At 34.5% G+C, this 25648-nt stretch overlaps 2 protein-coding genes across 3 annotated transcripts in view; both read right to left on the bottom strand.

Moving 5' to 3' along the window:
• Window positions 1-991: 991 nt before the first annotated feature.
• LOC110105759 (surfeit locus protein 1) lies at window positions 992-13825 on the bottom strand. 2 transcript variants are annotated; one of them, XM_020835380.2, is made up of 6 exons: window positions 13335-13825; window positions 13005-13099; window positions 12589-12827; window positions 9885-10059; window positions 4854-5137; window positions 992-1267 (listed from the first exon to the last, which is right to left on the bottom strand). In XM_020835380.2, the coding sequence occupies exons 1-6, from the start codon at window positions 13525-13527 to the stop codon at window positions 1198-1200; spliced, it is 1056 nt and encodes a 351-aa protein (XP_020691039.1). In that variant the 5' UTR covers window positions 13528-13825; the 3' UTR covers window positions 992-1197. The 2 variants fall into 2 exon arrangements, with proteins under 2 accessions (XP_020691039.1, XP_020691040.1); XM_020835381.2 differs by having other exon boundaries at window positions 13005-13096; window positions 13335-13824.
• Window positions 13826-15180: 1355 nt separating this feature from the next.
• Window positions 15181-25648, bottom strand: part of LOC110105747 (RNA-binding protein 2) — a 15982-nt gene continuing 5514 nt past the window's right edge. Inside the window, exons 2-6 of the mRNA XM_020835358.2 lie at window positions 24636-24751; window positions 24217-24544; window positions 24076-24137; window positions 23888-23969; window positions 15181-15565 (exon numbers count right to left, since the gene is read on the bottom strand). Of these exons, the coding sequence (XP_020691017.1) occupies window positions 15468-15565; window positions 23888-23969; window positions 24076-24137; window positions 24217-24544; window positions 24636-24751 (686 nt within the window). The 3' untranslated portion in view covers window positions 15181-15467. The remainder of the gene's footprint in view (window positions 15566-23887; window positions 23970-24075; window positions 24138-24216; window positions 24545-24635; window positions 24752-25648) is intronic.

The following is a 25648-nucleotide window of genomic DNA, read 5'->3' as shown; positions in this document are numbered from 1 at the left end:
AATTTTAATTAATATTGTTCAACTATTCAGCACTTTTGATTAGTGGGCGAATTAATTTAATATTATTTTATATATATTAATGTTAATCACAAATAATGTTTCAACTCAAATTCTTTTAATGTATGTTATGTTATTAATATTGATGTAAGAATTAAAAAAAGAAAAGGTAACTTAATTTCTCGTATGTAATTCACTTCTCGTATGGGCGGTTTTTAAAATTAAAAAACAATATCGTAGACTTTCAGTTAAGCTTAATTTTAGTCAGATCTAAAATTGACTTGTAAGGCCAATGCTGCCGTATGAATTTGAACAAAAAAATCTAAGTCATTAGAATTTCTACATGTTAAGGATTTAGGGTTATGTAATCTTGCCTGCCACCATTAATGATGAATTTGCACTTTTTTTAGCATTACATTATTTGAAAAAGAAAAATTAAATGATTAGCAGGGGTGTCAATACTTGACACGATTCAAACTCGATCCAAATTTTTTGAGAAAGGTTAACCTGTTTGAGCAGCAAAATTAAGCAATTTTGCCACTTTGGAAAGTGTCAATCTGCTTGCATAAGGTGTCCCTCATCGGGTCAGATCAACCTGAAAACCCAACGAGTCGGATTGAAATCTAAACTTTCAACCCATTTACATAACCGGATCAGGTTAGGATCACCCTGTTTAAACTCGAGCTAGTTCCGCGTTCGATCCGAAACTCAATTTTGACACCCCTAATGATTAGATTCACACACCTCATTACTCATCTTTTCTTTGATAGAATGCCACAACAGGTCACTCAAAATTTAACAAAACTATCCGACATTTTGGGCCAAAAAAATAAAAACATTACTTCGCTATCATTTATGATGATCTGATCCTAAGCTGTAAAAGCTTTAACGAAAATAATGGGTAAAACCCAATCTGCTACTTTCAACTAAGGCCTGTTACTGCAAATTTTTTAAATGGAGGAATTAAACAAGGTATCAGGAACTAACAACAAAATGAACAAAATCAGCTCACAATTAGCATATATGAAATTTCATAATAAATACAGCAAACAATTATACAGTAACTGGCCAACTTTTGGCTGTCCTGAGGCCCTCCATATTTATTCTCAACTTTTTGACAAATGGAAGTTTTAAATCAATTCCTAAACACGAATGAAATTTCAAAATTATGAAATCAAGCATTTCCAGTGGTAAATTCTGCTATCTTTGAACCCTTTTTGGTCTAATTCGCTTGAAAGCCATAAAAGTTACTGCAGCAGAAAGGGAGTACCTGAAGAGCACAAAACAATAGCATGAGATCAATCAAGGGGTGCAAGCTTGAAGAATCCAGAACGTACGTGATATCACTTTATTACAATAAAATCAAACAAAATAAGCTCAGAGTTCCAATTATCATAATCTATAGAACATTGGTTTTAGCTTTTAACAGAAGCCTTCTATTAGGCCGGCTCTCCCTGAACCAGCCCAACCGGCCCAAAGGCCGGTTCTTTATTAGAGGCGGCGGACAAGCTGCCCCCTTTATGGTGCCCCCTTGCCTAGTGGGGCCCACTAGGCAAGCCGTTTAGGGAAGAAGAGGGGGGCGGCTAAGAGTGGGAGGTAAAAGTTTGAATCCAGTGTTTGAAATTAGAGAAATAGGGATTAAAAAGCAAATATTATTTAGGGTTAGGGTTAGGATTATTCATGTTTTGGGGCTGCTTTTGAGAGTTCTTGTCTTGGAGTCTTGGGCCCTAGATTTCTTCTAGGGATTGGGAGAGAAGATCCTCCTCTCGAATTGAGGATCTATTGTATCTTGTTTGTTTCATCACTTATTTGATTTCCGTCAATCAAAAGATGCTGTTTTTGCTGAATTTTTCCATCCGAATCTTTGTTCATTTGCTATTTTCTTCTCTCTTTTTAGGGATTATTTGGATTTCTCAAGTATTTCCTAACACCTTCCTTTCAATCTTACTGAGAGTTGCATTTAGAAATCTAGTTTACTTAAATCTATTGAAACATATTCACGTTCATTCCCTCATTTCAGTGCTGCTTCTCGAATTCTCCTGCCTTTCAAATTAGCTCAAGAAGATGGGTTTATTAGCCCTTCCTCGCAAAGGGGAACTCAGTGAGCGGCATAAGAGGGTATACATGCTCTTCTCTAAATCTATGAATGCATCCTCTAAAATATATGAAAAAGGTGGGGGGGAGGAACATTATTGTAATAAAGTAGTTGAGGCAATTTCACAGGTAATACTAATCAAGTGTATTTGTATAAATAACACTCAACAAGTTGTTTTATAATAATGTTACTCAGAACATAATAAAAATATCCACTTTTATTCTCAATAATTTGTTAAGTTCTTAATAATTTTCATTATATCACACAATAATACAGATTCAATAGTTTAATTAAAAACTTAGATGTTAATTTTATAAGATGACGTGTGAGAACCTTTCTTATATTATCGAACTCTTTCTCCCACTTTCATCTCCTGCCAGTCCTTCCACCTCTCTTTAAATTCTCTTCAAAATTCTTCCATAATACCCTATAACTTCTCTAATATAAATTATTGCACTCAATTAATCTCGGCCTACTCTCATCAATACTAGTGTAATAATCAGTGCTCATGCACAGACTCCCATGCAGCCTCTTCCAACTCTCTCATTTCCTGAATGTCTATCAAAAACACAAACAAGAGTAATGAAAAAACTCAGCAACTTCCTTTAATTTAAAGATAAGTCTTATATCCACTTTCTTAAAGTGCAACTTTTTAATTAAAAATTGACATCTAATGCTTCGTTTGGGACAGCTTAATTGTTGCTTTCTAAAACAAATTTTAGTAAAAAATTTTCTAATTAGGAAAATTTGTACTAAAAAATCGTTTTCAAACGAAAGCAATAAAGAAGCATTCCCAAACGAAGCCTTAATTGTAAGAACTTTAAAAGCCCATAGTTATTGTCAAGGAAGAGTGTCTAGGGAGCAAAACCTTAAAATTTGAATTACTGTCAAATGAAATCACGTATCTCTTCAATGATAAAAACCCCCATAACAATTAGAAATCCCGCCCCTCACCATCTACATTCCTAATCACTTCTTACATTAATTCCATGATAATTATTTAAATTAACATAAAAAAATTCAATAAATTTAATTTTATTATATCTTCATACATCCTAACCCCTCCCCCTCCCCCAGGTTCACAAATCTCATCACTTTACCAACCCTTTCTTTTGTCTATATAAATGATTACAGGGTTTAAGACTGGAGTATTCTGCTCTTTGTCTCAGGCCTCAAATTAAAAATATCAAGCACTCAAAATATGTCAGTTAATATTGTTGATAGGCTGATATAAAGGTATGCTATAACTTAATTAATTTATTGCATTTTTAAAGTTATTTGAATATGTAGGAGTTTGCTACGAAATTATATAAAATTTGTTTGTTTTCCCACAGTAAAAAATATTCTGTCTTCCCTATTGTTTCTTTCACATCAACATTAGCTCATATCTAAACCAGCCGTACCTATTTTCTTATTAACAAAAAATTATATACCTATATTTCCTCTACCGGCATTTTGCACTACAGTATTTTCTAGGATTTATCTCTCGAAGCTCCCTTCCTACAAACTGAAGGTCATTCGAAGAAATAACAATATATCAAAATCCCCTCCACCCCACCCAAAAAAAGCTTTAGAGATGGAAACTTTTTTCTTCAAGGTCGACTACCCCAACCATTCCATTTTTCTTGAAAGAAACCGAATCATAATTGAAACCATGGAGGAGAAAATGAACAATCACACAGAGCTTTTCGAGAAGCAAAATAATTGCTATCGGGGTTCTTAATTCTACGCAAGAATTGAGTTGTGCCTATGAAGTCACTTTTAGCATCAACATAGTCGTCATGGAAGAGCAAATGGGAGGCATCAGTAGCCGCTACTCCAGGAACGCCACAAGATATAAAATAATAAAAAAAGAAAGGCTGGCCGATGTTGAAGTGTGGGATGACAATTTAGTTAGCCGATGCACGAAGAGTCTTGCCACATCTAAAAATTTGTGAATAGTGGCCTATGATAGCTAAATAGGGTTGAATGGAGATAACCATGTTCTCTCGGACCTTAAAAAGAATGATAAATCATACAAAAAATAAGCAAAAAATGATCAGGATAAAACCAAATATGAAATGAAAACCATAAAAGATTGAACTGAAACTAATAGCAGCAGCTGGTCTATTGTACTTCGAATGATTCAAGTTAAAGTTGCTTCAATAAGCAACGGTTCTCAGCGGTTTAGATAATTTCTCTTTGGAGAGTAGTCCCAAGAGATCATGACAGAAAGTTTCATGATGATTATTCAACAAAAGAAATGAATTTTAAGAATTAACCAACAATATTGGGCCTGATGATAATCAACAAATATTCTTGATGACGTTCATGTCAAAGACTACAATGATTCACCAATTAGTAAAATGGCTATGTGGTCATGATGGTGATAGATGCTGATGGAAAATCAAGCATCATCGGCTTTCGGATAAATGCTTTAGTAAGCTAAAAATATGAATGATAGGTCAAACACAAAAAGTAACCCCATCTTTCAGAAGCATTATGATGATTAGTAATGACAATGTAAATTAATCAACAAAATTTCTCATCTTTTTGAATATTAACTAACAACAAAATACTATTTTAGATGAAGAAGATAAGATGAATCAACTTTCTGAATAGTCAGAAATGAAAAGAATTTATAAACTCATTCCTTTAAATATAATCTTAAAAATAAAATGACTGTTGATGGTAAGATAAAAGTTTGAAGAAGTTCACTGGAACTCTATCTAGAAAAATGCAAAGCGCTAACAAAAATTAGTTGGAAATAAATGTGTTTTACCAAGTTAACGTATAGTTTAGATGATCCTGTGGCATGACCGAGTAACGGATCAAGGTATTGACATCTTTTGGCACAGGATAAGGATCAGTTGCGGAGGCATTTTCATTTATATCTTCTATATATAAAGTATCATCTGGAAGACCACAAGCCTGAGCAATCATGGGAATATCCACATAAAACCACTGACCACTCTTAGGATCATTTTCAGGGACAAAAATACTCGGTTTTTCACTTCCACGAACAACCCCAGCAACCTTTACGGGGATTTCAGTATGCTCTGTATCCTGCAATGGTAGGAAAGGTAGAACATTGGAAAACTGGATATAAAATAAAGCTCCAAAGATATTCACAACAATCACATATGTTTTCCTCAAAGCAAGATTTGCAACACTTCGAAAAATGTCACAGAGAGAGAGAGAGAGAGAGAGAGAGAGAGAGAGAGAGGCACATGTCAAATGTAGGGATAAGGCTAACCATTATGATGATGTTGAAAGGTACAGTCACATGCACCAATACTTAGAGGAGAACTTGAAAAAATTCATGTCCATCTTTTATGATATTCATAGCAACATTTTCACACTCGACACTCTATTTTAAGTTATGCTCATATCACATCAGATCGCTCCTTTTTTTTAGAGACAAGTTGTTGTGTAAAGTGGTAAAGAATAAATTTCAAGTTCTTTGGTATAGGCCTATATAGATAGCTATGATGCACCGACACTCCGCTTAAAAAGGGTATGCAGTGTCGGACATGGACACGCGTCCGACACGGCATGGACACGGGATTGAAGTGTCACAATTAAAAAAAATAAAATTAAAACCGGACACGCGTGTCCGGTTATCAAATAATAAAATCGCCCAGTCTGATTCGTTCTATTTAGCCTTTTCCGCGAAAGAGAAGCCCTATTTTTCCGATCCATGAAAGAAATCTTCTAGGGCGGACCGGGCGAGCTCGCAGCCGATGCCAAAAGGAGCCCGCTACCTTCGCATCCCGTTCCTTCGTCATTTCTGCTCGAGCCGAGGCCAAGACGAGCTCGTTTTTCCCATTCCTTCGTTCTTGCGTGATTTCTGCGATCAGCCGAGGCAAAGTTCGCAATCATATTCAATGAACCAGATTTGTAAGTAATGATATTCAATGATGATATTGGGATTATTGGAGGTTGCAAATCTTTCTCTAGATGAACCAGAGTTAGAAGCAATGATATTAAATGATGATGATATTGAAGGTCAAAGACCAACCTCTGAATCTAATTCTATCATTCTCTCTATTGAGTAATTTTTAGCTTATATTGGACATTCATGTTGTACTAAATAGTTTTTTGCTTATATTTTTGTCGTTGTTCTAGGCATTTTGTACTAAACATCTTTATGTTATAAGCTAAACAAGTTATCATGACTTTGATTTATTATTGCTTGCCATTTTTAATATAATGTTACCTTAATTTCTATATATTATATTAAAAAATTATTATATCGTGTCCACGCCACACCAGTGTCCTATATTTTTAAATATTGCCGTGTCCCGTGTCCGTGTCGTGTCGTTTCCGTGTCGCCATCTCCCTGTCGGTGCATCATAGCTTATGGTTCAATTGTTTACTAATGTAACCTATGATGAGATGCTCAATAAAACACATAAAAATCACAATTCAGATGTTCTAACTATCAACATTAACAAATATTAGTCACTTTTAATGCAAAATAACTTTTTTTTTTTTCATTTCAAACAATAATATAACATGCATAAAAATTTGAAACATCCCAAAAAAAATTAAGAGCATTTATTAAATCTCAACAATGTTTAATACTCACGCAACAAAATAGGAATCCAGGACATCATACTTGACAAAACTTCAATGGCTCACACATGAATAATTAAATGATACGAGATAGAGAATAGAGATCAGTTAGTATTAATTTAAGCATCATGCTTGTACAAAAACATTCTATGGATATATATATATATATATGATTAATCTAAAGTTAAATATATATAATAAATCAAATTCAGATGACTACTTAATTAATAAATACTAATAAATATTGAATAAAATATATGTGATTTGTATTTAAATTAATTTCTTTCTTTTAGTTTGTATACAAATAAATTTCAATGTTATCTTTTTATCTCTCCAAATCTAGTAATTGTGCATCCAATGGTTGGCTTGACAAATTCAGTCATAGTCACTTGATCAAGGGTTTTTTTTATGCAAATGCAATCTGGACCCTTTGATTAAGGGTTTCTAAGAGGGCTCTCAGCATATATAGTTTTCATCTCAGGTTTTGCAAAGGGGGGACACTCAAAAGAAACGGCTCATCCCTCTTACTCACGTGAAGACGCCTCCAAGCGGGGATCTCTCCCAGATTTTTTTTTCTCCTATTCGGCTAGCTCAAGGAGGATGGAGGCCTCCTCCTTCACTTTCCCGGCCACGACGCCGAGCCCCTCTCCGACACCTGTCGCGGCCTTAGCCATTCGCTGCCGCCTCCCGGACCGGCAGACCATCCGCCGTCAATGCTATATCCGAGCTCGACATCCATCCGGCCACCTCAATCGCCGCCGACGAAGAACAGATGCTAAGGGAATCGAGAGTTAAAGCTTGAGGAGAGAGAGCCTAGGCATTTGACTTGTTGAAGAAAGTTTTCTTCATTCCAAGTCTGTTGTCTGATGGTATTGCTCCATCTAAAGTTCTATGAAAATATATACATATATATTGAGTTCTGTATGAGTTGATACAAAAGAATTTTGTACCATCGTCATGAAAGATTTAATGTCTTGGCATGTTGGATATATCAATTACTCTTATAATTAAATGTTGAATCAACAAGAGGGTTTAATTAAAGTTTGAGTTTTAGAAGTCTTTTATTTTAGTAAGTTTTAGTTTAGATTTGATCTCCTAATTTAGTTCACATCTTTTGAATTTAGATTTGTTAGAGATTAATTAATGGGTTGGTTAGATTTAGTTCAAGAGTATGTTCAATTACTCTTATAATTAAATGTTGAATCAACAAGAGGGTTTGATTAAAGTTTGGGTTTTAGAAGTCTTTTATTTTAGCGAGTTTTAGTTTAGGTTTGATTTCTCTCGCCTCGGCACGAGTCAAATGGTGACCGATTCAGACGCAAATGGGCCCGTTTGGAAGATCTCGACGATCTGAACGCACTCGAGCAGTTCGTTTCGCAAAACGATGTCCCGATCAAAAGATTTCATGCATAGAACAAATATGCATGATAAAGGCTCAAATACATGCAAAATACACGTCAAATCATCGTTGACACGATCACACATATTTTAAGACATGATAATAAACAATGTGTGATCAAAAGAAATAAATTTCGAAGTCGACGATGAATTGAGGTAAAAAATACGCAATTTGATCCTTCATCAGGCACAACAACGCAACATGCAAACAAAGTGGATCAAATCAAAAAGTGTAAGTGACAAGACTGTGTAGATGATCGATGCCAAAAAGGAGGTCAACATAGGGGCGTTAGTGAGCCAAGCCAGCTCGCGAGCCGACTCAAGCACGACTCATTTATGGGCTTGCGAGCTGAGCTTATCGAGCTCATGAGTCAAGCTCGAGCTTGATGAGGCTTGGTTGTATCCATTTTTAAATTAAGTAATTATTATTTTTTATTACATTTAAATTTTAAAAATAGATGGTTGTATCCATTTTTTTTTTTAAAAAACTGCAGCTAAAGTAGAATAGTTGCCCAAAACAAATGCATTAAATATTTTAATATATTCCCAAGACTCTTGATGTCAAAAAACACGAGATATTTATTTTATCTATAGGAAAAAGAAACATACAACTGGGAGCCGTGCGGAAGAGCACCCCAAGGCATCTGTAATGTGGCTGGCTCGCTGGCCCAGATATCGGGTGGGAAATGACAAAACAGAGTGGGCGGGAAATTAAAATTGAGCGGCTCGACGAGCTCGTTTATGTAACCAGAGTCGAGTTCAAGCTCGACTCGAGCTCGAGCTCGAGCTCAAGTTCAAGCTCGATGTTTGACTCGCAGTCGAGCTCGAACACCTCTTGACTCGAGCTCGATTTGACTCGTTTACACCCCTAATATACAACATACTGCAAAATTTTTAAACCTTTGAATATCTAGTAAGTTGGCACCAACAAATATCCTTGTTAGCAAGAACAAACAATCCAACAATGAAAAAAAATACAACAATATAAGTAATTACGAAACGGTCAACATTGGTACTTTCACAAGAATGTTCTAAATATGAATTATGATTGTTATGAAATATAAGAAAGCACCAAAATGACAAGGGATAAAATAACATAGAGTAAGAATAAACACTTAATATTAAAATCATTCATATTTAGTATCCATGCAGATAAATCCAGACACATTAGATTTGAGACAACCAACTAGAGTTCTTCAACGGAATCAATAGCAAAGCAATAAACTCATGATGAAGATGATGATGATGATGATGATGATGACGAATTGGAGAAAATTGGCTTTCCATGTGTACCTTGTATTCCTTTAAATCCTGTGCTTTAAAAACAAATTCAAATACAGCATAGAACATATGGAAAAAATTAAAAAAACATATTGGTTTTTTATCTCCTTCAAGAAATTGTTTCAATCTTATTGTGATATTTTCACAGACGAATTAAGCAATGAATGCAAACTAAAACAGAGGTAATGAAGTACTTTCCTGAATAAACAAAACCATATCACAAGCGCAGTATAACACTTGGGTTCTAACCTTCTAAAAAGAATGCATAACATGCCAAAAGCATTCCTAGTGAATGCTAACAAAGTTGTTATATTGGATATTAAGCTCCACAGTAATAATCCACCATTAAGATGTATAGCATCTCCTTACCTCAATAAATTAAATGAATATTGTAGAACAGAGATAATATTTTAAATGGCATAAAATTAATGTTGTTTGAACTTATAGCTCTTAGAGGTAATTTGGCATCTGCAACAGCTAGTTATTGATTTCAGCATCCTGACAGTGACAATAGAACTAAAATTCTCGTAGAAGGTGAATACAGTTTGGTAATAACCTTGGAGAGCTTGGGTTTTCGGGACCAAAATTTCCACCAAATACTGCCGCCATTCACTTGGAGATCCGTTGTTTTGGAATCTGAAGGCTTCTTAGAGGGCCGTGAATCTTTTAGAGACCTATTGCGCCAACTTCGAGGTACCCACCCTCTATTAACAAGGATAGGTCGCTGCACACTGATAATTTCTTAAAAAATTGATATGTTAACAAATAGTGATAAATATGCAGAATAATTCAACCAAGAAACAAAGAGAACAAATGTCAGAAATTTTGAAATAAAACGAGTTAAGTATAAGAATCTCACTCTAGACTATAACTTCATAGGTTACTGAAAACTGAAAAATGGGAATGATTGCTTATCAATGTAAAATATGTCAAACAAATTCTTTATTAAATGGATGAAATTGCAATGTGTGTGCCATTCAAAATCCTTTTCTTTTAGCAACCATTTAAAAAAAAAAGAAAAAATCAAACCACATATTTCCCATAAGAGGTAATTGTTCAATTGTGGATTCTCATATAGTTCTCGAATTTGAGTTTTCTAATTTTTAATTTCCAATGCACATATTTTGCATAATTCAAAATCGTCTTCTTTTAGCAACCTCTTGAAACAAAAGGAAAAAAAACAAACAGAATCTTTCCCTTTAGAGGTAATTTGTCTTATTGTGGATTCTTTATCAAAACAGCAGTTCTTCAATTTGATTTTTCTAATTTTTACTCTAGACTTCAGATGTAAAATAAACGTCCAAACATATATAAATGTATTGTGTATTGAATAAGATATGTATAAGCAAGTGCAGAACAAAAAGAAGTTGAAACCGAATAAGCATCATTCAAAAAGTAAAAACTTGAAGTCCCAGAATAACTAGTAACAGCCTAAATCCCAAGGCAACAAGTTTCCAACAAGAGCTTCAAACTTATTCAACATCATAAATGTTTGCAAGAAAAAAAATGAGAATTTTGAAGGGCTGGAGCGCACTTCCAAACTAACATGAGAAGTATTATGAATTATTCACTTCCATTTAAGTCTATGTCTCTAATGTTTGCTAGTAAGAAAATGAACCTTCATGCACAGCATCATCTACAACTAAGGTACATTTGCCTCAGACAAAAGTTCCACAAAAAATAGTGCGTAGCCTGCAAACGTAAACCTGCTTAAAAGTTTGTTTTGGGGGTACAATTGTGGAAAGTTTTCTTTTGATATACCTTCCTTAGCACAACAATTATTTATTCCATTCAATAAATAACAAAAAAAAACCCGAAGGTGATAACTCTTATCATTGTTGATTATTCTTAATTTACTATTGGAATATATTGCTTCACCAAACAGGAATATACTCCAAATAGTTTGAAAAACTTTGACCACCTTGATAAAAGCATTAAATAAGACCACATATAACAGGCTATTAAAACAATTAAGAAAAGAATAATTTTCCAAAATTTAATTGACTCGTTTCACTACAATCGATAGATTAAAGTCAAATAATTTTTTTCATAAATCAAAGTTCTATTAAGGTCATATATGGTATTATAAATGTTAAGAACACAAAGCTAATTCAATGAAAATAACCAAGCTATGCTGTTTGAAACAACCAGAACAAGAACTATAAAATGTTGCCATATATCAATGGCCATATGGATTGTGTATCAAACAAAGTGACTTTCCAGATAATCAAGCTGGGCACTTTTAAGGATTTACAAGTTCAGGATAAAAGGAACTGCAAAAGATTTACATAATGTTCAATAAATAACTCAATACATGATGACACATACACGTTCATGGCATCAAAAGTGGATGTTGGCTATCAAAGATGAAAGCACTGCAAAACTTCTAAGCAATGCTAACCATATGTACAACCTTTCTAAATTGTTGACCAAATATATGGTAACCAAATACTACATCAATGAACAGCCTCATTAAGAATCCTACATACTTTTTAGCTTGAAAAAAGCATGATTCAGAAAGCCTAATTTCTGTTTACAAGTGCATATTTATGCATTCCATACCATCTCTACTAGAGGAAACTACATATAATAAACAAAACAACTCATAACTGTCACATTTTCTTTGCTTGGAATTGGTTTTACTAACAACAGTATTCAAGTTATAGATAGACCTTCCAATAGAGAAGCACTACTGAAGTTATCTTTTCATGCTTACATTGCAGTCTCAGTCATAACATGAGATCCCTATAGAGTTAAAAAGGAGGCCAAACACCTTTCCTATACAAGTGCCCATCCCATTTTACATGACAGAAACCTAAAGCCATAAATGATTACTACTAAAAGCTCACTATAACTCACGCAACCTTTTTCCCCCTAAAAGTCCTTGTAGGATCAATCCAAGAATTACGCTTGTATTAATATGACAATAAGTGTATATGCATTAAATCGTGCCTTGACTTTTATGAATGGCATGCAGTACTTCATTTGTGGTAGATGGAAGCTAGAGATTAAAGTTTTAAACTAAACAATAATAGCTTCATAAACAATTTTCACAAATATAATAACTGATAATTTGGCTGGAAAAATAAAAGTAGATGCTACAACCTTCCCATGTACATTAAAGACTTCTTCCAATCATACAATATTGTGCAGAAATCTGCAGACTTTGAACATGTTCTAGTGATACTCCGGGGATGGGGATGATCAATAATAAACAACAAAATAAGATAATTAAATGTTTATTGCTAGTTTTCAAGTACCTGTCAGAATCTCCTGCCTTTGGAATGAAAGGAGAGATAACATAATAACCATTCTCAGTCACTCCAGAGATGCTTCTTGATCTAGGACCAACAAATAAGCTCTTTCCCTCATCATACATGCCCTCACAAATGACCTTTCTGAATTCCAAAGAGTCCATATTATGCCCCAAAGAGCCTATCTCATTCCACCTAATGGGTTCCATGTCCAGTCTTTTTTTCCTATAATCCAACATTTTAATCTGACAAGAAATAAATTGCAAACAAATTTGCATTAGCTTGAACAAGTTATTACCAATATATCATGAGAAAAACCAAAATAGAATCAGCACTTTAAATATTTCACTTGGCTTTAGAAGAAACTTTAAGATAAACAAAATATGTGTTAGAACATGGTGCAATTATGAGCTATCCATCACCTTCTCTTGCCTACGGAAAATCTGCCAGGTTCCAAGGCCAAAACTGATAGCCCCGGGAATAAAGAGCAGTAGCTTGGACCATCTTCCCCTCTCTTCTAACAACCAAATATAGATGTCAATCGAGAGAACTATGAGGCATATGAAGGCAAGTAAGAAACTGATCAACCACCCTTACGTGGTGGTGAACGCAGGCCTCAAAATTGATCATTTTGAGGCACTTGAAATCAATGAGAACGAAAACCCTAAACCCTACAAGAACTTGAATATTTCGAATTCTATTCAAAATAGAGCATTCCTTAGATTGGGATTTTATGAGGAAGAGAGAGAGACCTTCGGTTTGTGACGCCACTGCTGCTTCTCCAATGAGTGGTGGCGGAGGCTGCGGTTGGAGATTTCTTTCAGACGTCAAAAAGGACGAGAAGACAGGTGTGCATTTCGGAATAGTGGGGATGCCTCTGCTTAGTTTTAGGGCAGCCATTGCAGATAGAAGAGAATCAGATAGAAGCCTAGAACGGCTTGGCATTCCAAAAAGCCATCTTCGCCGGCAAATAAGCTTCGAATTCCACAGCGGCGCTTTGCCAGAATAAGCGATCTGGCCTTCCTGCCTGTTTGGTAGCAGGATTTACGCAAGATTTAATCAAATTCCTACTAAACGGTAGAAAAATCATTTCAAATTCTACAGCTTTCTAAATCCCATATTACTCCATGTCAACTTAGAACCGGCCATCGGGCGAGTTTAACGTAAATCCGCACGTCTCAGTAAGTCCTCTCCGCACGCCGTCAGTGCCTCGCTAGTGTTCGGTAATAAAAGGGAAGAAAAGCTAGGGTTCTGATATTAGCCGTGCTGCGGGAATTTTATAATTAATAAAATTATTAAGAGCGATAATTTGATAATGGAATTTTTTTAATTAATCCTAATAATTTGTATTATTTACTTAAACGAATAGAAAATTTAATTTTATTTGTGATTTAATATAACAATAACAACATCAAAGCATTTGTCTCACAACGTGGGGTCAGTTACATAAATCATTTTTCTTTATTATGTTATGTTAAAAGCCAAATTCTCATCTAAATTTAATAAAGAAATATCATGTCTAATATTTTCCACTATTTCTATCTTGCTTAACATAAGTCAAATCCAATACCTCTATTTTCCTAACCGAGTCATAGAAAGACTGTCATTTTATGTGATCAAATCATCCAAGGCGACTCTTTCTAATCTTATCTTCCACTGGAGCTATTCCAATCTTTTCACATATATATTCTCATTTTGTATCCTATCTATAAGGATAAAACCACTCATCTACCTGAGCCTCCTCATCTCTGCAACATCTAACTTAGTATTATACTTCTCTTTTAATGACCAACATTGGGCACCATAAAACATTTCACCATCTTATAAAATTTTCCCTAATAAATAAAATATAACTAAATAAAAAATTATCAAAATTTACTAAATAATGATTAATCAAAAAATATAATTTCATGCTAATTATAATCTCTAATCAATATAGCTGATTCATGATAAAAAAAAATTATCTTTATACATAAAGCCAAGGCCTTCCCTCCAATGAAATACCTCATTTGTAATTAACAACAAATATTAGTGAATTCATTCAAACTAAGCTAGACTCCATAATTTTCCACCTTTTTTTCAAAGATTTTCCACATAAAAAATTATTATATCTCTTATTAATATTGCACCCTCTTTTTTATCTTATTGTGTACTAAATCTTCATACAAAATTAAGAAGTTAAATTTTATACTTCTTTAGCACCGCAAATATTCGAGGACGCAACCATAACTAAATCTTATAAAATCTATTATTTAAAACTACTAATGTTCAATCAAACAAACCAATAATCCATTAATTAAAAAACTAAATCAATTTCAATAATAAATATCAGTTTAAAGCCAACTTTTTTATTAAGATTCGGAAAATTAGCAGACAATAGCCAGCATTCAGACAAAATAACAGAGCACTGCGACTACGGCATTCTAAGAAAATCTATGGATGGCTGTGTTGAACAACCCAGCTTTCAAATTTAATTTTCGTTTGAAACAGATTTACTATTATTTTCTAAAGTAAAAAAAAAAATTGCTTAATACAAAAACTGTCCCAAACGAAGCCTAAAAAAAAGAAAAAATAATAATCAGAAGAATTTCAGCAAAGGAAGCCAAACAGAACACTTCAAGCTATTACAGATATTTATCTTTGAGTGTCAGATTGAAATTTGGGTGAAACCTCAACTAGTACAGTCTGACTCTTCATCATCATCAAGCTTCTCATAACATTTATCTGGCTAAAAGAACAACATGAAGAACTCAGCGCAGATATAATAGAATATAGGAAGTGAAGGTAAAAATCTCAGGAACAAAAATTGACAATCACATCCAACAAGAAGAAGCTAAAGATAAGAAATGAGGTAAAAATGTCCCACAGAAGCTGATGGATCTCATCTATCTCCGGCCATGGAAGCTTTCGTTGGGTCTCCGAGCAGTGGCAAACTGCAAACGCAGGGTTGGTGAATCTGGATCATGAAGGTCCACTTTGTAACCTGATCAATGGAAGAATTGAGAGTTATGAGGCCGTTTGTTAGCCTGTTCCAACGCTGATTTTCTTTGAAAATATAATAATACTATTAATAATACAAATCTCAAGTATTTAAACATTGGCATAAATCTTATTAATTCTTAAAAAACTCAGCTTTTGGCCACAATTTCTCATCACAGTAGAGAACCCAAATCGTCAATTTCAACAAAATACTCTCATTTTTGGGAAATGTTAACAAAAATACTCTCAAATTCAAAAATTCTAGAACATTTTGTAATTTTGTTGGGAACACCCTCTCAATCAAAACCATTTGTCATAAAATTCCAGGCAAATTTGTATTTTCAGAGTAGCAATAAAAACTCCCTAATTTCTCTCAAAAATTAGAAATTATTAAATATTTAATGTTGGCCCACAATTTAGTTTGATTGTTAGGGGCCCCCTCCAATAACAAATTCCATTGCTTACAAAATCATGATTTTCCAATATAATCACAATACATTGCCTTAAAATGCCACCTAAAAATTTTTGAGAAGTAGGAAATTTTACCCCAAAAAAATACATTTATGCACCAAAGGCCCTAACTCCCAATTTGCATGGTTTATGCACACCTCCAACATTTTTTCCTATCAAAATATATTTTAAATGCTCAAAATGCCCCCAAAATGATGTTTAGCATGCTTAATTTAAGGAAGCTTCAATCAAGCAAATAAAAGAGAGTTCCTAGCAAATAAAAAAGCCAAATGATTAGGTAAAGAAAAATAAACCAATCGTCCTTAACAATAATATTTAACCATATCACCATGATAATAGTTGCATTGACATTAAACTCAACATGAGGGGATCCTTATCAACCAGTCAAGCTTATCCTTAGGTCATCCAACCTAAGGCCCACTCAATATAACCACCAAGGCCTCTAATACTAACAACTATTGTCAAAGATGATGAATACAATAATATACCAGTCTGCCGGGGGTCCAAGGGGGCGCTGCCCCCTAGCGGGGTTCGACCTGAGTAAGTTGTTTGTATGGATAGATATACCGAGCATGTACTGAGCGGTACCGAGCGGTACCGAACAGGTACATGCCCGATACAGCTCGGTACAGCTATAAATGCTCGGTGTCGAGCGGTACCGAGCTGTACCTAGCATGTACCTAGCTTTTTTTTTAAAATTTTTAGAGACGGACGCCTCTCAACCATGAGGCGAGTCACGCCTTGAGGCACACCTCAGTAAACTTGAGGCGTATGCCTCAAATCCTGAACTCATTGCATAGGCTTTGAGGCTTAAATGGGCGAAATTGCACTGAGACGCACCTCTTATTGCACAATTTTAAACCATGGTAGAAATAAGAACTCTAACCTGATGTGGGCTCTAAAAATTTGCGCCACGACCTCTCTGTGCCTTTTTTATTTTATTTTGTCGACGGAGAGAGTTTTAACGAATTAAGTTACAGAATAAATTTTTAGAAGGCATATTTAATTTTTAGATAAGACACGACACCAAAATTTTGCCCTTATTTTGCAAGGATTTTATAATCTAAGGACTGGTTTCTCATAGGTACAAGCCCCTATGGTTAATTACTCCACCCGATAACAAGAGAGCACTTTCAAATAAGTTTAATCATTATATAAGCACCATATGTCAAGCATACAATAGCAACAGCTTCAAAATTTGGATGTTGAATTTTTGGGATTTTTAGGATTTGAAATTTATCATTGTACACTTAAAGTTGGTGATTGTGAATGAGGGCAGACCTGATCAAGATCCCATGGTTCCAACGTCTAGGATCATCGTGGTCCCTAGTCTACTTAGTTAAAAGAGGTACTTGACCCAACCTGCTGAAGGATCATTGTCGACAACCTTGTTGATTTGGGATGAATGATAATCTAAGTGGACACATTTGAGTGAACATTAGCTACAAAAGAGTTTTTTATGTAAGCAACCCCCCCCCCCCCCCCCCCCCCCCCCCCCCCCGCCATACCCACAGCTTCTCTCTCTAAAAAATTCTGTGGTTGTCTCGATTCTCTGGCCGTGGCTATTCGGTTTCTCCTCTTATAATTCGTCTTAAACTTCTATCTATTTCTTCTCTCCACAAGTTTACACCCCATTGTATCTTTCTTCTTAAACTACAAAAATTTGTAAGGTGTCATTGTGTCTTGTTTAAGTTTGTTTAGTCATGTTTTTTATTATTGTTGTGTTTGTTTAAGTTATTTAGAAATGAAGCAATTATTTGCATACCTAGTAGGCTTTAGGATTTTTTTTGTTGCATCAGTTTTGTACCCTATCAAATATACCTTGTGACTCATTACTCAAGGGTTTCGAGCTATTGGGGAATATACAGACTCTAATCATAACAGTAATTTAGTGGTACCATTTGGCCGCAATACCACCCGATCAGATGGCCCCGATCATAACCGTTTACATGTTGTGTCATTTGATGGCAAAACAACTTGTTACTGGTAAGAGACTATTTGAGAATAAATCTTAACAATACACCAGACATAACATTCATTCTTTGTGAGCTAAAGTTATTCTCAAATATATCACTCCCAACAAAATTATGCAAGGCGGATGTATTTTCACTTTAAGTTTTTATGTTCTTTCATTTCAATTGGAAATTTTGAAATTTAAATTTTGAAAAAAATTATATTTGAATTTTTATTTAAACTTGAGCACTGAATTTTGACTTTTGAATTTTAGGATATTTCTTTGAAATTTAAATGGATCGAACTGATTGAGATTTTCTATCAACAAGATCATCCTCATGGTGACATTATAGTCACCTTAAAGATATTGTATTATGCATTAGGGTTTAGGATGTTTTGAAAGATAGGATCCCCTCCGATTGATATTCACATTCAACATGATCATCATAGAGGTAACATTAAAGTCACTTTAAAGATATTATAGTTTGCATTAGGTTTTTCAGTGTTTTGAAAGATAAGATCTCTTCTAGTTGAGATTCACATTCAACGCAGCTATCATCGAGGTGACATTACAACCACTTCAAATATTTGTAATTTCATCAGAGTTTTGGAGGTACTTTAACATGTAGGATCCCCTCAGGTTAAGATTTTCTATCAACACAGTCATCATCAGGGAGACATTATAGTCATTTTTTATTACTTTTTATTTTTTTAAAGACATTATAGTCATTTTAAACATAATGAATTTTGCATTAGGGTTTGGGATATTCTAAAATATTGGATCCCATACAGTTGAGATTCACATTCAACACGGCCATTATGGGGGGGTTTACAGTTTGAGCCTGGTTAATTATATTTGTAGGCTAATAGAGAATGGGGCTAAATTACTGATTTTAGGGAGTATCGTATATATAATAAAATTGAGAGATTGTATATCCACTTATAAATTCAAATCTTACCGAGTCCAATCCTTTCAGGGAGGAAGTTAGATCTGAAATTTAAAATTTCACTTTTTTTAATTTTAAATTATTTAACATTCTTAGTCCTAGATTTAAGAGTTTTGGTACGATGGTAAGAGCACATGTGGGTGTTTATAACTTGAATATATGATTTTTAAATTGGCCCCACGTAGCAATCTCAGATGTAACGTGCATGCATATATCACGCTTGTCGGAGAACAAGCAAGTTTTTCATTTTTAGGACTTATCTTTTCGTACAACATTCAATGTATTTGTGTTGCATACTTGCACAATTTTTAGTGCATTCGTATGATATTTGTGCATGACATCCGATACACTGGGTACATTTGCATGCTTCTCAAGGTGATTTAATAGGATTTGTGGACTACGTCGAAATGTGTGCATCTTGAAAATGTATGGGCTTGATTACTTTGCTCGCCCTTGACTTTCTTGCATAAATTTTGAAGAATTACACATTGAAATTTAAAATTTAATTTGTAAAATTCGTGCAAGTGGCAATTATGTAAAGTTTAATTCCTCACCTTCATATTTTGTATCTTTTAAGAATTTTTTGGTGTCGCCTTCTATCCGAGCGTACAAAGAGGGGTGCGGGTCTGGTGGCGAGGAAAGCAGTTTTAGGGAACAACTATGGAAACATGTATGAACAAGGTTATGACATATTTTCCATGAGTCATCTTCTAAGGTATTTAGATGTTATTTTATTATTAGATTAATGAAGGTGGGCTCCACATGAGACTTCTTCCCCTCTTATATACATGAAGTTGTAGCTTATGCAGACTTCCCATTTGTTATATATGAAGCTTTTACTTCCTACCATCTATATTTAAGTATCAACCCAAAGTTTTATTATTCAAATATGGTGTGGTTTAAAGTAATCGGCCTGGTTGCTAAGAGCTCAAAGATAGTTTAGAAATTGGATATATTTAGTCAAAGGGAATAAAAAGGTGGGCCAATACTGTTAAAAGATCATTAATAGTTGAAGGGGGCTTCATTGTGGAGTTCGCCAGGAGGAAGAAATGTATTGGGCTGTGAACTTTGGAGTTCAGCAATTGGTGACTGCTTGTTGAAGGCTCGGGTGGTAATTTTAAGGAGGCTTACTGGCTTAGGTTGCTGACTGTTGTGAGGTGGTTTTCCAACAATTCTTACAAGATGGCCTAGGATTTTAGTAATTCTTCTAAACAAACTTTTGTAGATTGCTTCTATCGAAAGAGAAGAGGGAGACGTTCCAGTCAGGGATCGACTAGGATTAATTATCTGTGGTGCAGGATATCACTAGCATGAGGGCTGCAATGGCAGAGTTGAGCGCAAGCAGTTGGTTGAGAGCAGGATCGCACAGAAGATAGGCAGGCAATGGGACCTGCAGCGGCAAAGCTATTTTGTGGAAACGGAAAGTCTAGCATGTGAGCAGGCCAAAGGAGGAGTCTCAGCAAGGAAACTTTTTGGTGGTGGAAATGAGAAGCTAGTGTATTATTTCGCTCCTGTAAAGACATAGGAGAAGAGATTTTTAATCGGGCTAGAGAAGTGCCTACCTTTTCTCTTGAGGCCATTCACTTAAGAAGCACAGGATTCTTTAGAATTCCATCCCCCATTAAGGTTTCAATTTTATTTTTTTTTTAATTTAAAGCGTGGCAATGGTTATTGCATAACCCACTTAGAAATTTCAGATATATTTTTCAATTTCAATTAAAAGCAACAAATCACTAATTTTTGTCAAAATATTTTAAAACTACTATCACCCATAAATTGAATAAACTGAAATTTGGTCACACTAACCAACTTTATCCAAATTGATTGCGACAAGATTGTGATCATAGTGAATTTTGCAAATAATTATGATTGCAGTCAAGCGCACAAAATTGAGCAAAATGAAGATGATGCAGCAGATTAAGAAGTGATCTTAATAAGGAAGCCCAAGTTCAAGTGATCGAGTATGCGTGTGCCACGATGATAGAACCGAGAGACACGAAGTCAACCAAAATGTGTGTGCAATGGTTGAGCTCAAGCACGACAACACTGAGGTCAACATGTTTCTCCATGGAGAGGATAAAAATCCTCATCATTCTTAAGCGGTAAGTTATACAATTGACAACAATTAGTACTCATAATCATGATGAGAACAATGAATATAAGAAGCCCCTCTTGGAGAATTAGAATTATGATAGTTTTGATGCACACAAAGGTTGTCCCCAAGATAAGGATCAATGTATGCGTTAGATTGACATCAGAAGAGCGATTCATGACATTCTTTAAACATCAAATGGAAGGGGTCTTCCAAAATATTCTGAGCACCTACATTATATTGTGGGCATGCATTCATCCCATCACAGGTTAAGTCACATCAATCCAACTGAATAAGTAAGTTGTGCCCTATTATGCTTATCACCATCATGTCACATTGATCCCCATACAATAAAAACCCCACTTGAGTCTTGCCAAAGGTGTACTTTAACATTAATTAGATCAGCTTATATTTGGATTCATGGCAACCACATTTTGCTCATGATGTGGTCACCTTAGAATAGGGGTGTAAACAAGTTGAGCCAAGCTTGATTAATCCTAGCTTGAGCTTGATTAATTAATCGAGTTTGAGCTCGAGCTCGAACTTAATTCAATGAGTTTGAGCCAGCTCGTTTATAACGAAAGAAAGAAAATGGTTATGATTCAAACAATTATTATAAAAATATTATAAAAGGAATGAAAAATTATAAGATGAATAATAAATAATTATTTGATAAAAAAAGTGAGATAATTTTTAAATATTTCTAATAGTTGGAGTAGCTCCAATGGAAGATAAGATTAGAAAGAGTAGCCTTAGATGGTTTGGTCATATAAAACGGAGGCCTTCCAATAACCCGATTAGGAGAGTAGATGTATTAGATTTGGCTTATGTTAAGAAAGATAGAGGTAGACCTAAAATGACTTGGTTAAAAAATATTAGGAATGACATTTCTTTATTAGAGTTAAATGAGAATCAGACCCTTAACGGAACACAATGGAGATAAATTATTCATGTAGCCAACCCCACGTAGTGGGATAAAGGCTTGATATTGTTGTTATTGTAAAATAATTTTAAACTTGAACTACGAAATTTTAATACATTTTAATTGTATTTTATAATAATTATTTTTAAATGAGCCAGCTCGCAAGATAACGAGTTGAGTCAAAGCTTGCTCAATCTTGGCTCAATAGTTCATTCGAGCTCGGCTCAAGAGCCATTTATTAAGTCAAGCTTGAGCTGACTCACAGAGTCACAGGACAGCTTAACTCACTCAAACCCTTACCTTACAATCTTCTCTTAAAGCATTTGCAAAAAGATTTTCTAAATTCTTCCTTCCAAACAAAAAAAGAAAAGTCTATTTATGATTCATTTGGTTGATGTTTTCAAAATGCATGCAATTTAGAAATGCACAAGTTATTTGGTAGAAAGTAAAAAAAAAATCCATTAAAACAATTTTTAGTTTTTGTTAGGATATATATTGAATAAACTTCTCTATTTTTCTCCTTTGTATCTTATTTGTAAACTTGGAAGGGGAACAACAAGTTTGGGGCTACCAAATGCGAGAGCATGTGCGTGCAAGACCCTAGGAGTTTGTCCAAGGCAGCAAGGAAGCACCACTAAGGCGATTGAAAGCTGGCATAGTGATGCCACATGGGATTTAGAAATCGCATGATACAAACAATTTCAAAATGCAAGAAAAATGAAATTTTTGATGTATTTCAAATCCTCAAAACTTTACATTGTTTTTCTTCACTTCAAACCAAACACCATAGAATTTCAAATGTTAGGAAATGAAACGAAATATTTTCTAATGCTTGCAACAAACCATAAATGTTTTTTTCTTATTTGTTGAAGTATGCACTCAATATTACAATATTTTATGCATTCGTGAATACAATAGAGCTTCTCATAACCATTATAAATCTTCTCACAACTAATCCTATTAGAAGCTATATGCCAATTTAACTTACATCTAATAAATATCCTTCTTTTGTAGGCGTAGATTGTAATAGTTTCTTCATCTCTTCTCAAGTTAAAGAGCATAACAACTAACTATATTTATAATATTCTCACTAACAATTAATTTAATAGCAATCACCCATCATGAACTTTAATGGCCTCAAAAAAAATCTTTTAACTCTATTCATAAATATTCTCATTCTATTTCTATTATTAACCATTCTATTTCTATTATTAACATCACCAATATACAACATTCATCAATATCATTGAATGTCTTTCATTTTCCATTTACTTTCATAAAACAAGTATCATTCACTTTTTTTTCTGTTTATTATGCTTCCTAATTCATGAAACTTGTTCAAAGTCACCAAATTCCAAGTGACAATCCCTCAAATTTAGGCATAACCAAACGTTGCATATTTTTCAAGGCAATTAAGTTAATTTATGGTTTTTCATTTGTGTTTAACATCTGAGCCAATCCCAACTACTGTTCATTAAAATCAAGTTAAATTGTGATGCTTCACTTACAAAAAGCACTTTATCCAATATCATCATTGCTTCTCACCACAATCATGTTAGATTGTGGTGTATTGCTTTTAAATATTGCCCTGACCCAAGAAAATTCATATTTGATAACATTTCATTAATTTTATCATAAGTTCTATGAATCATTGCCAATCTAACACCAACCCTCAACTTTTTCTTATCCAGGCTTGGGATCGATAAAGATGGTTTTTTAATACAAATTATAACGGGCAGGTGTAAACAACACAAAACAAATAATGGATGATTTGACTCATAAAGCCAATTCCAAAAATAGTTAGGATAAGGCTAACAATAATGATGTTGATATTGATTTTCATGTAATATTCAAATAGTTAAACAAGAACATGAAAACGTGATAGTGAAAAATAAAACCTTAAGCACCACAAAATATCAAACATAGGCCATAAATACAAACCTTCAATAGCGCCCATAGCAGCCATGGCATAGGATGGAGTTGTGAAATCAACAAAGCACAGAACAATAGGGTTTCCACCATCCTGGGAAGAATCAAAATTACTAGTGTGTCAAAACACGAAACTATATTAAGGAAAATTCTTGCTAGAAAAAAGTATAACAATGCCAATGCTCTAGTGATGAACATACATATTTCGGTTCTTTCTTAACTAGACGAATTTCCTTGTAGCCCAAAAAGGGACGAAATATATCTTCATTCACAATTAAGGGAAATCAATATGGGAAATAATTATAAGATTATTCATTCCGCTAAAAGTTAATCAAGGATACGTGCTACTTCCCTCTCAGTAGTATCACGTGGAAGTCCTTCAACAAATAAAGTATTTGAAGCATCAGGTGGCAAGGGAATCTCTCTTCCAGCAACCACAGGATGAACCCTAGGATCCACAGCAGTTTGGATGCCAAAGCCCATTGTCCTATTACTTTTTACTACCAATTCTGGTGGTCCCAATGACCTAAAAGCAGGGTCAGACAATATGACAGGGTCTTGGTAAGCAAAACCTGCTTTGCCTCCCCTAAAACCATATATTTCTCCACCAGCAGATCTACTCTCACCTACCAGGCCAACATGAGTAGAACCATATGAAGAAAACTGTTGCTGCACAAGTTAAATTCATAGAGAATAAAAAATTCAAGAGCGTTGCATTAAAATTAGATAACATTAGAAAGTTCCATAAATGTTTGGATACTTTATCCTGAAGATAACGGTCATATGATGCTCCAAGCGCTCGTGTATCGTTCGTAGATTGAATACCGTGCTCATGTGGCTGAAATATTTGAGCTTCTTGACCTGTTAAAGCTCCACCTGCAACATTTTTTTAGCCATTGCAACATCAAGGATTTAGGATACATAATTACTTAATAAATGCAAGATGGATTAGCTAAGAAAAAAAGAGGCGGACACAAGGAGTTGAAGGCTCCTTTTAATAAAGAAGTGAGATCCTTTGAACTGCTGCAACGAACTTCGTATTTTCCATGAAATCATGCATGAGAAGTAATTAAATATTTATGCTAAAAAATCTCAACCAAAAACTGTTATTGTTATAAACCGGGATTTGAGAGGGAAAAGCTTGTTCTTATTCATTACAATCTTCCCTATTTATAGATCTATACAAGATATCCTAATGCGGAAATAATAAATTGCAGATTTAATACACAAATAAGAAAATAAAATCTTTCCTAAATTCGTTCCCTCATTATGGCGTAATCCATGAGAGTATCCCACGGATTGATCTTTGTGTCCGTCGGATCCTTTGTACTAGAAACGGCTGGATTTCAACACTCCCCCTCAAGCTGGGAAATATGGATCCGTCATTCCCAGCTTGTCAATCATACGGAGGAAGACAGAACTGTCCAATCCTTTAGTAAGGAAATCTGCAAGTTGATCCTTTGATGATACATGGTCAACACTTACTAGACCACTGTCTAGTTTTTCTTTAATAAAATGTCGGTCGACTTCTATGTGCTTGGTCCTGTCATGCTGGACTGAATTGTGGGCTATGCTGATTGCTGATTTGTTGTCACAATGTAGCTTCATGGGCTCATCCCACTTAACCTTCAGATCTTCTAGGATTATTTTGATACACAGTAGCTCACATATTCCCAAGGTCATAGCTCGATATTCTGCTTCTGCACTAGATCTTGCCACCACATTCTGTTTCTTGCTTCTCCATGTAACTAGGTTACCTCCAAGAAATGTGCA

This window comes from Dendrobium catenatum, unplaced genomic scaffold (assembly GCF_001605985.2).
Source record: "Dendrobium catenatum unplaced genomic scaffold, ASM160598v2 fragScaff_scaffold_215, whole genome shotgun sequence".
NCBI classification, from domain to species: domain Eukaryota; kingdom Viridiplantae; phylum Streptophyta; class Magnoliopsida; order Asparagales; family Orchidaceae; genus Dendrobium; species Dendrobium catenatum.
The sequence above is the reverse complement of the archived record's forward strand: the minus strand, read 5'-3'. Positions and strand labels throughout refer to the sequence as shown.

Excerpts from the sequence above, each read along its gene's own strand:
- LOC110105759 (XM_020835380.2), bottom strand. The coding sequence starts at position 13,527 with ATGCCAAGCCGTTCTAGGCTTCTATCTGATTCTCTTCTATCTGCAATG. Across the intron at positions 13,100-13,334 it reads AGTGGCGTCACAAACCGAAG|AAGAGAGGGGAAGATGGTCC; the intron begins GTCTCTCTCTCT and ends TTTGGTTGTTAG. Across the intron at positions 12,828-13,004 it reads TTTTCCGTAGGCAAGAGAAG|ATTAAAATGTTGGATTATAG; the intron begins GTGATGGATAGC and ends ATTTCTTGTCAG.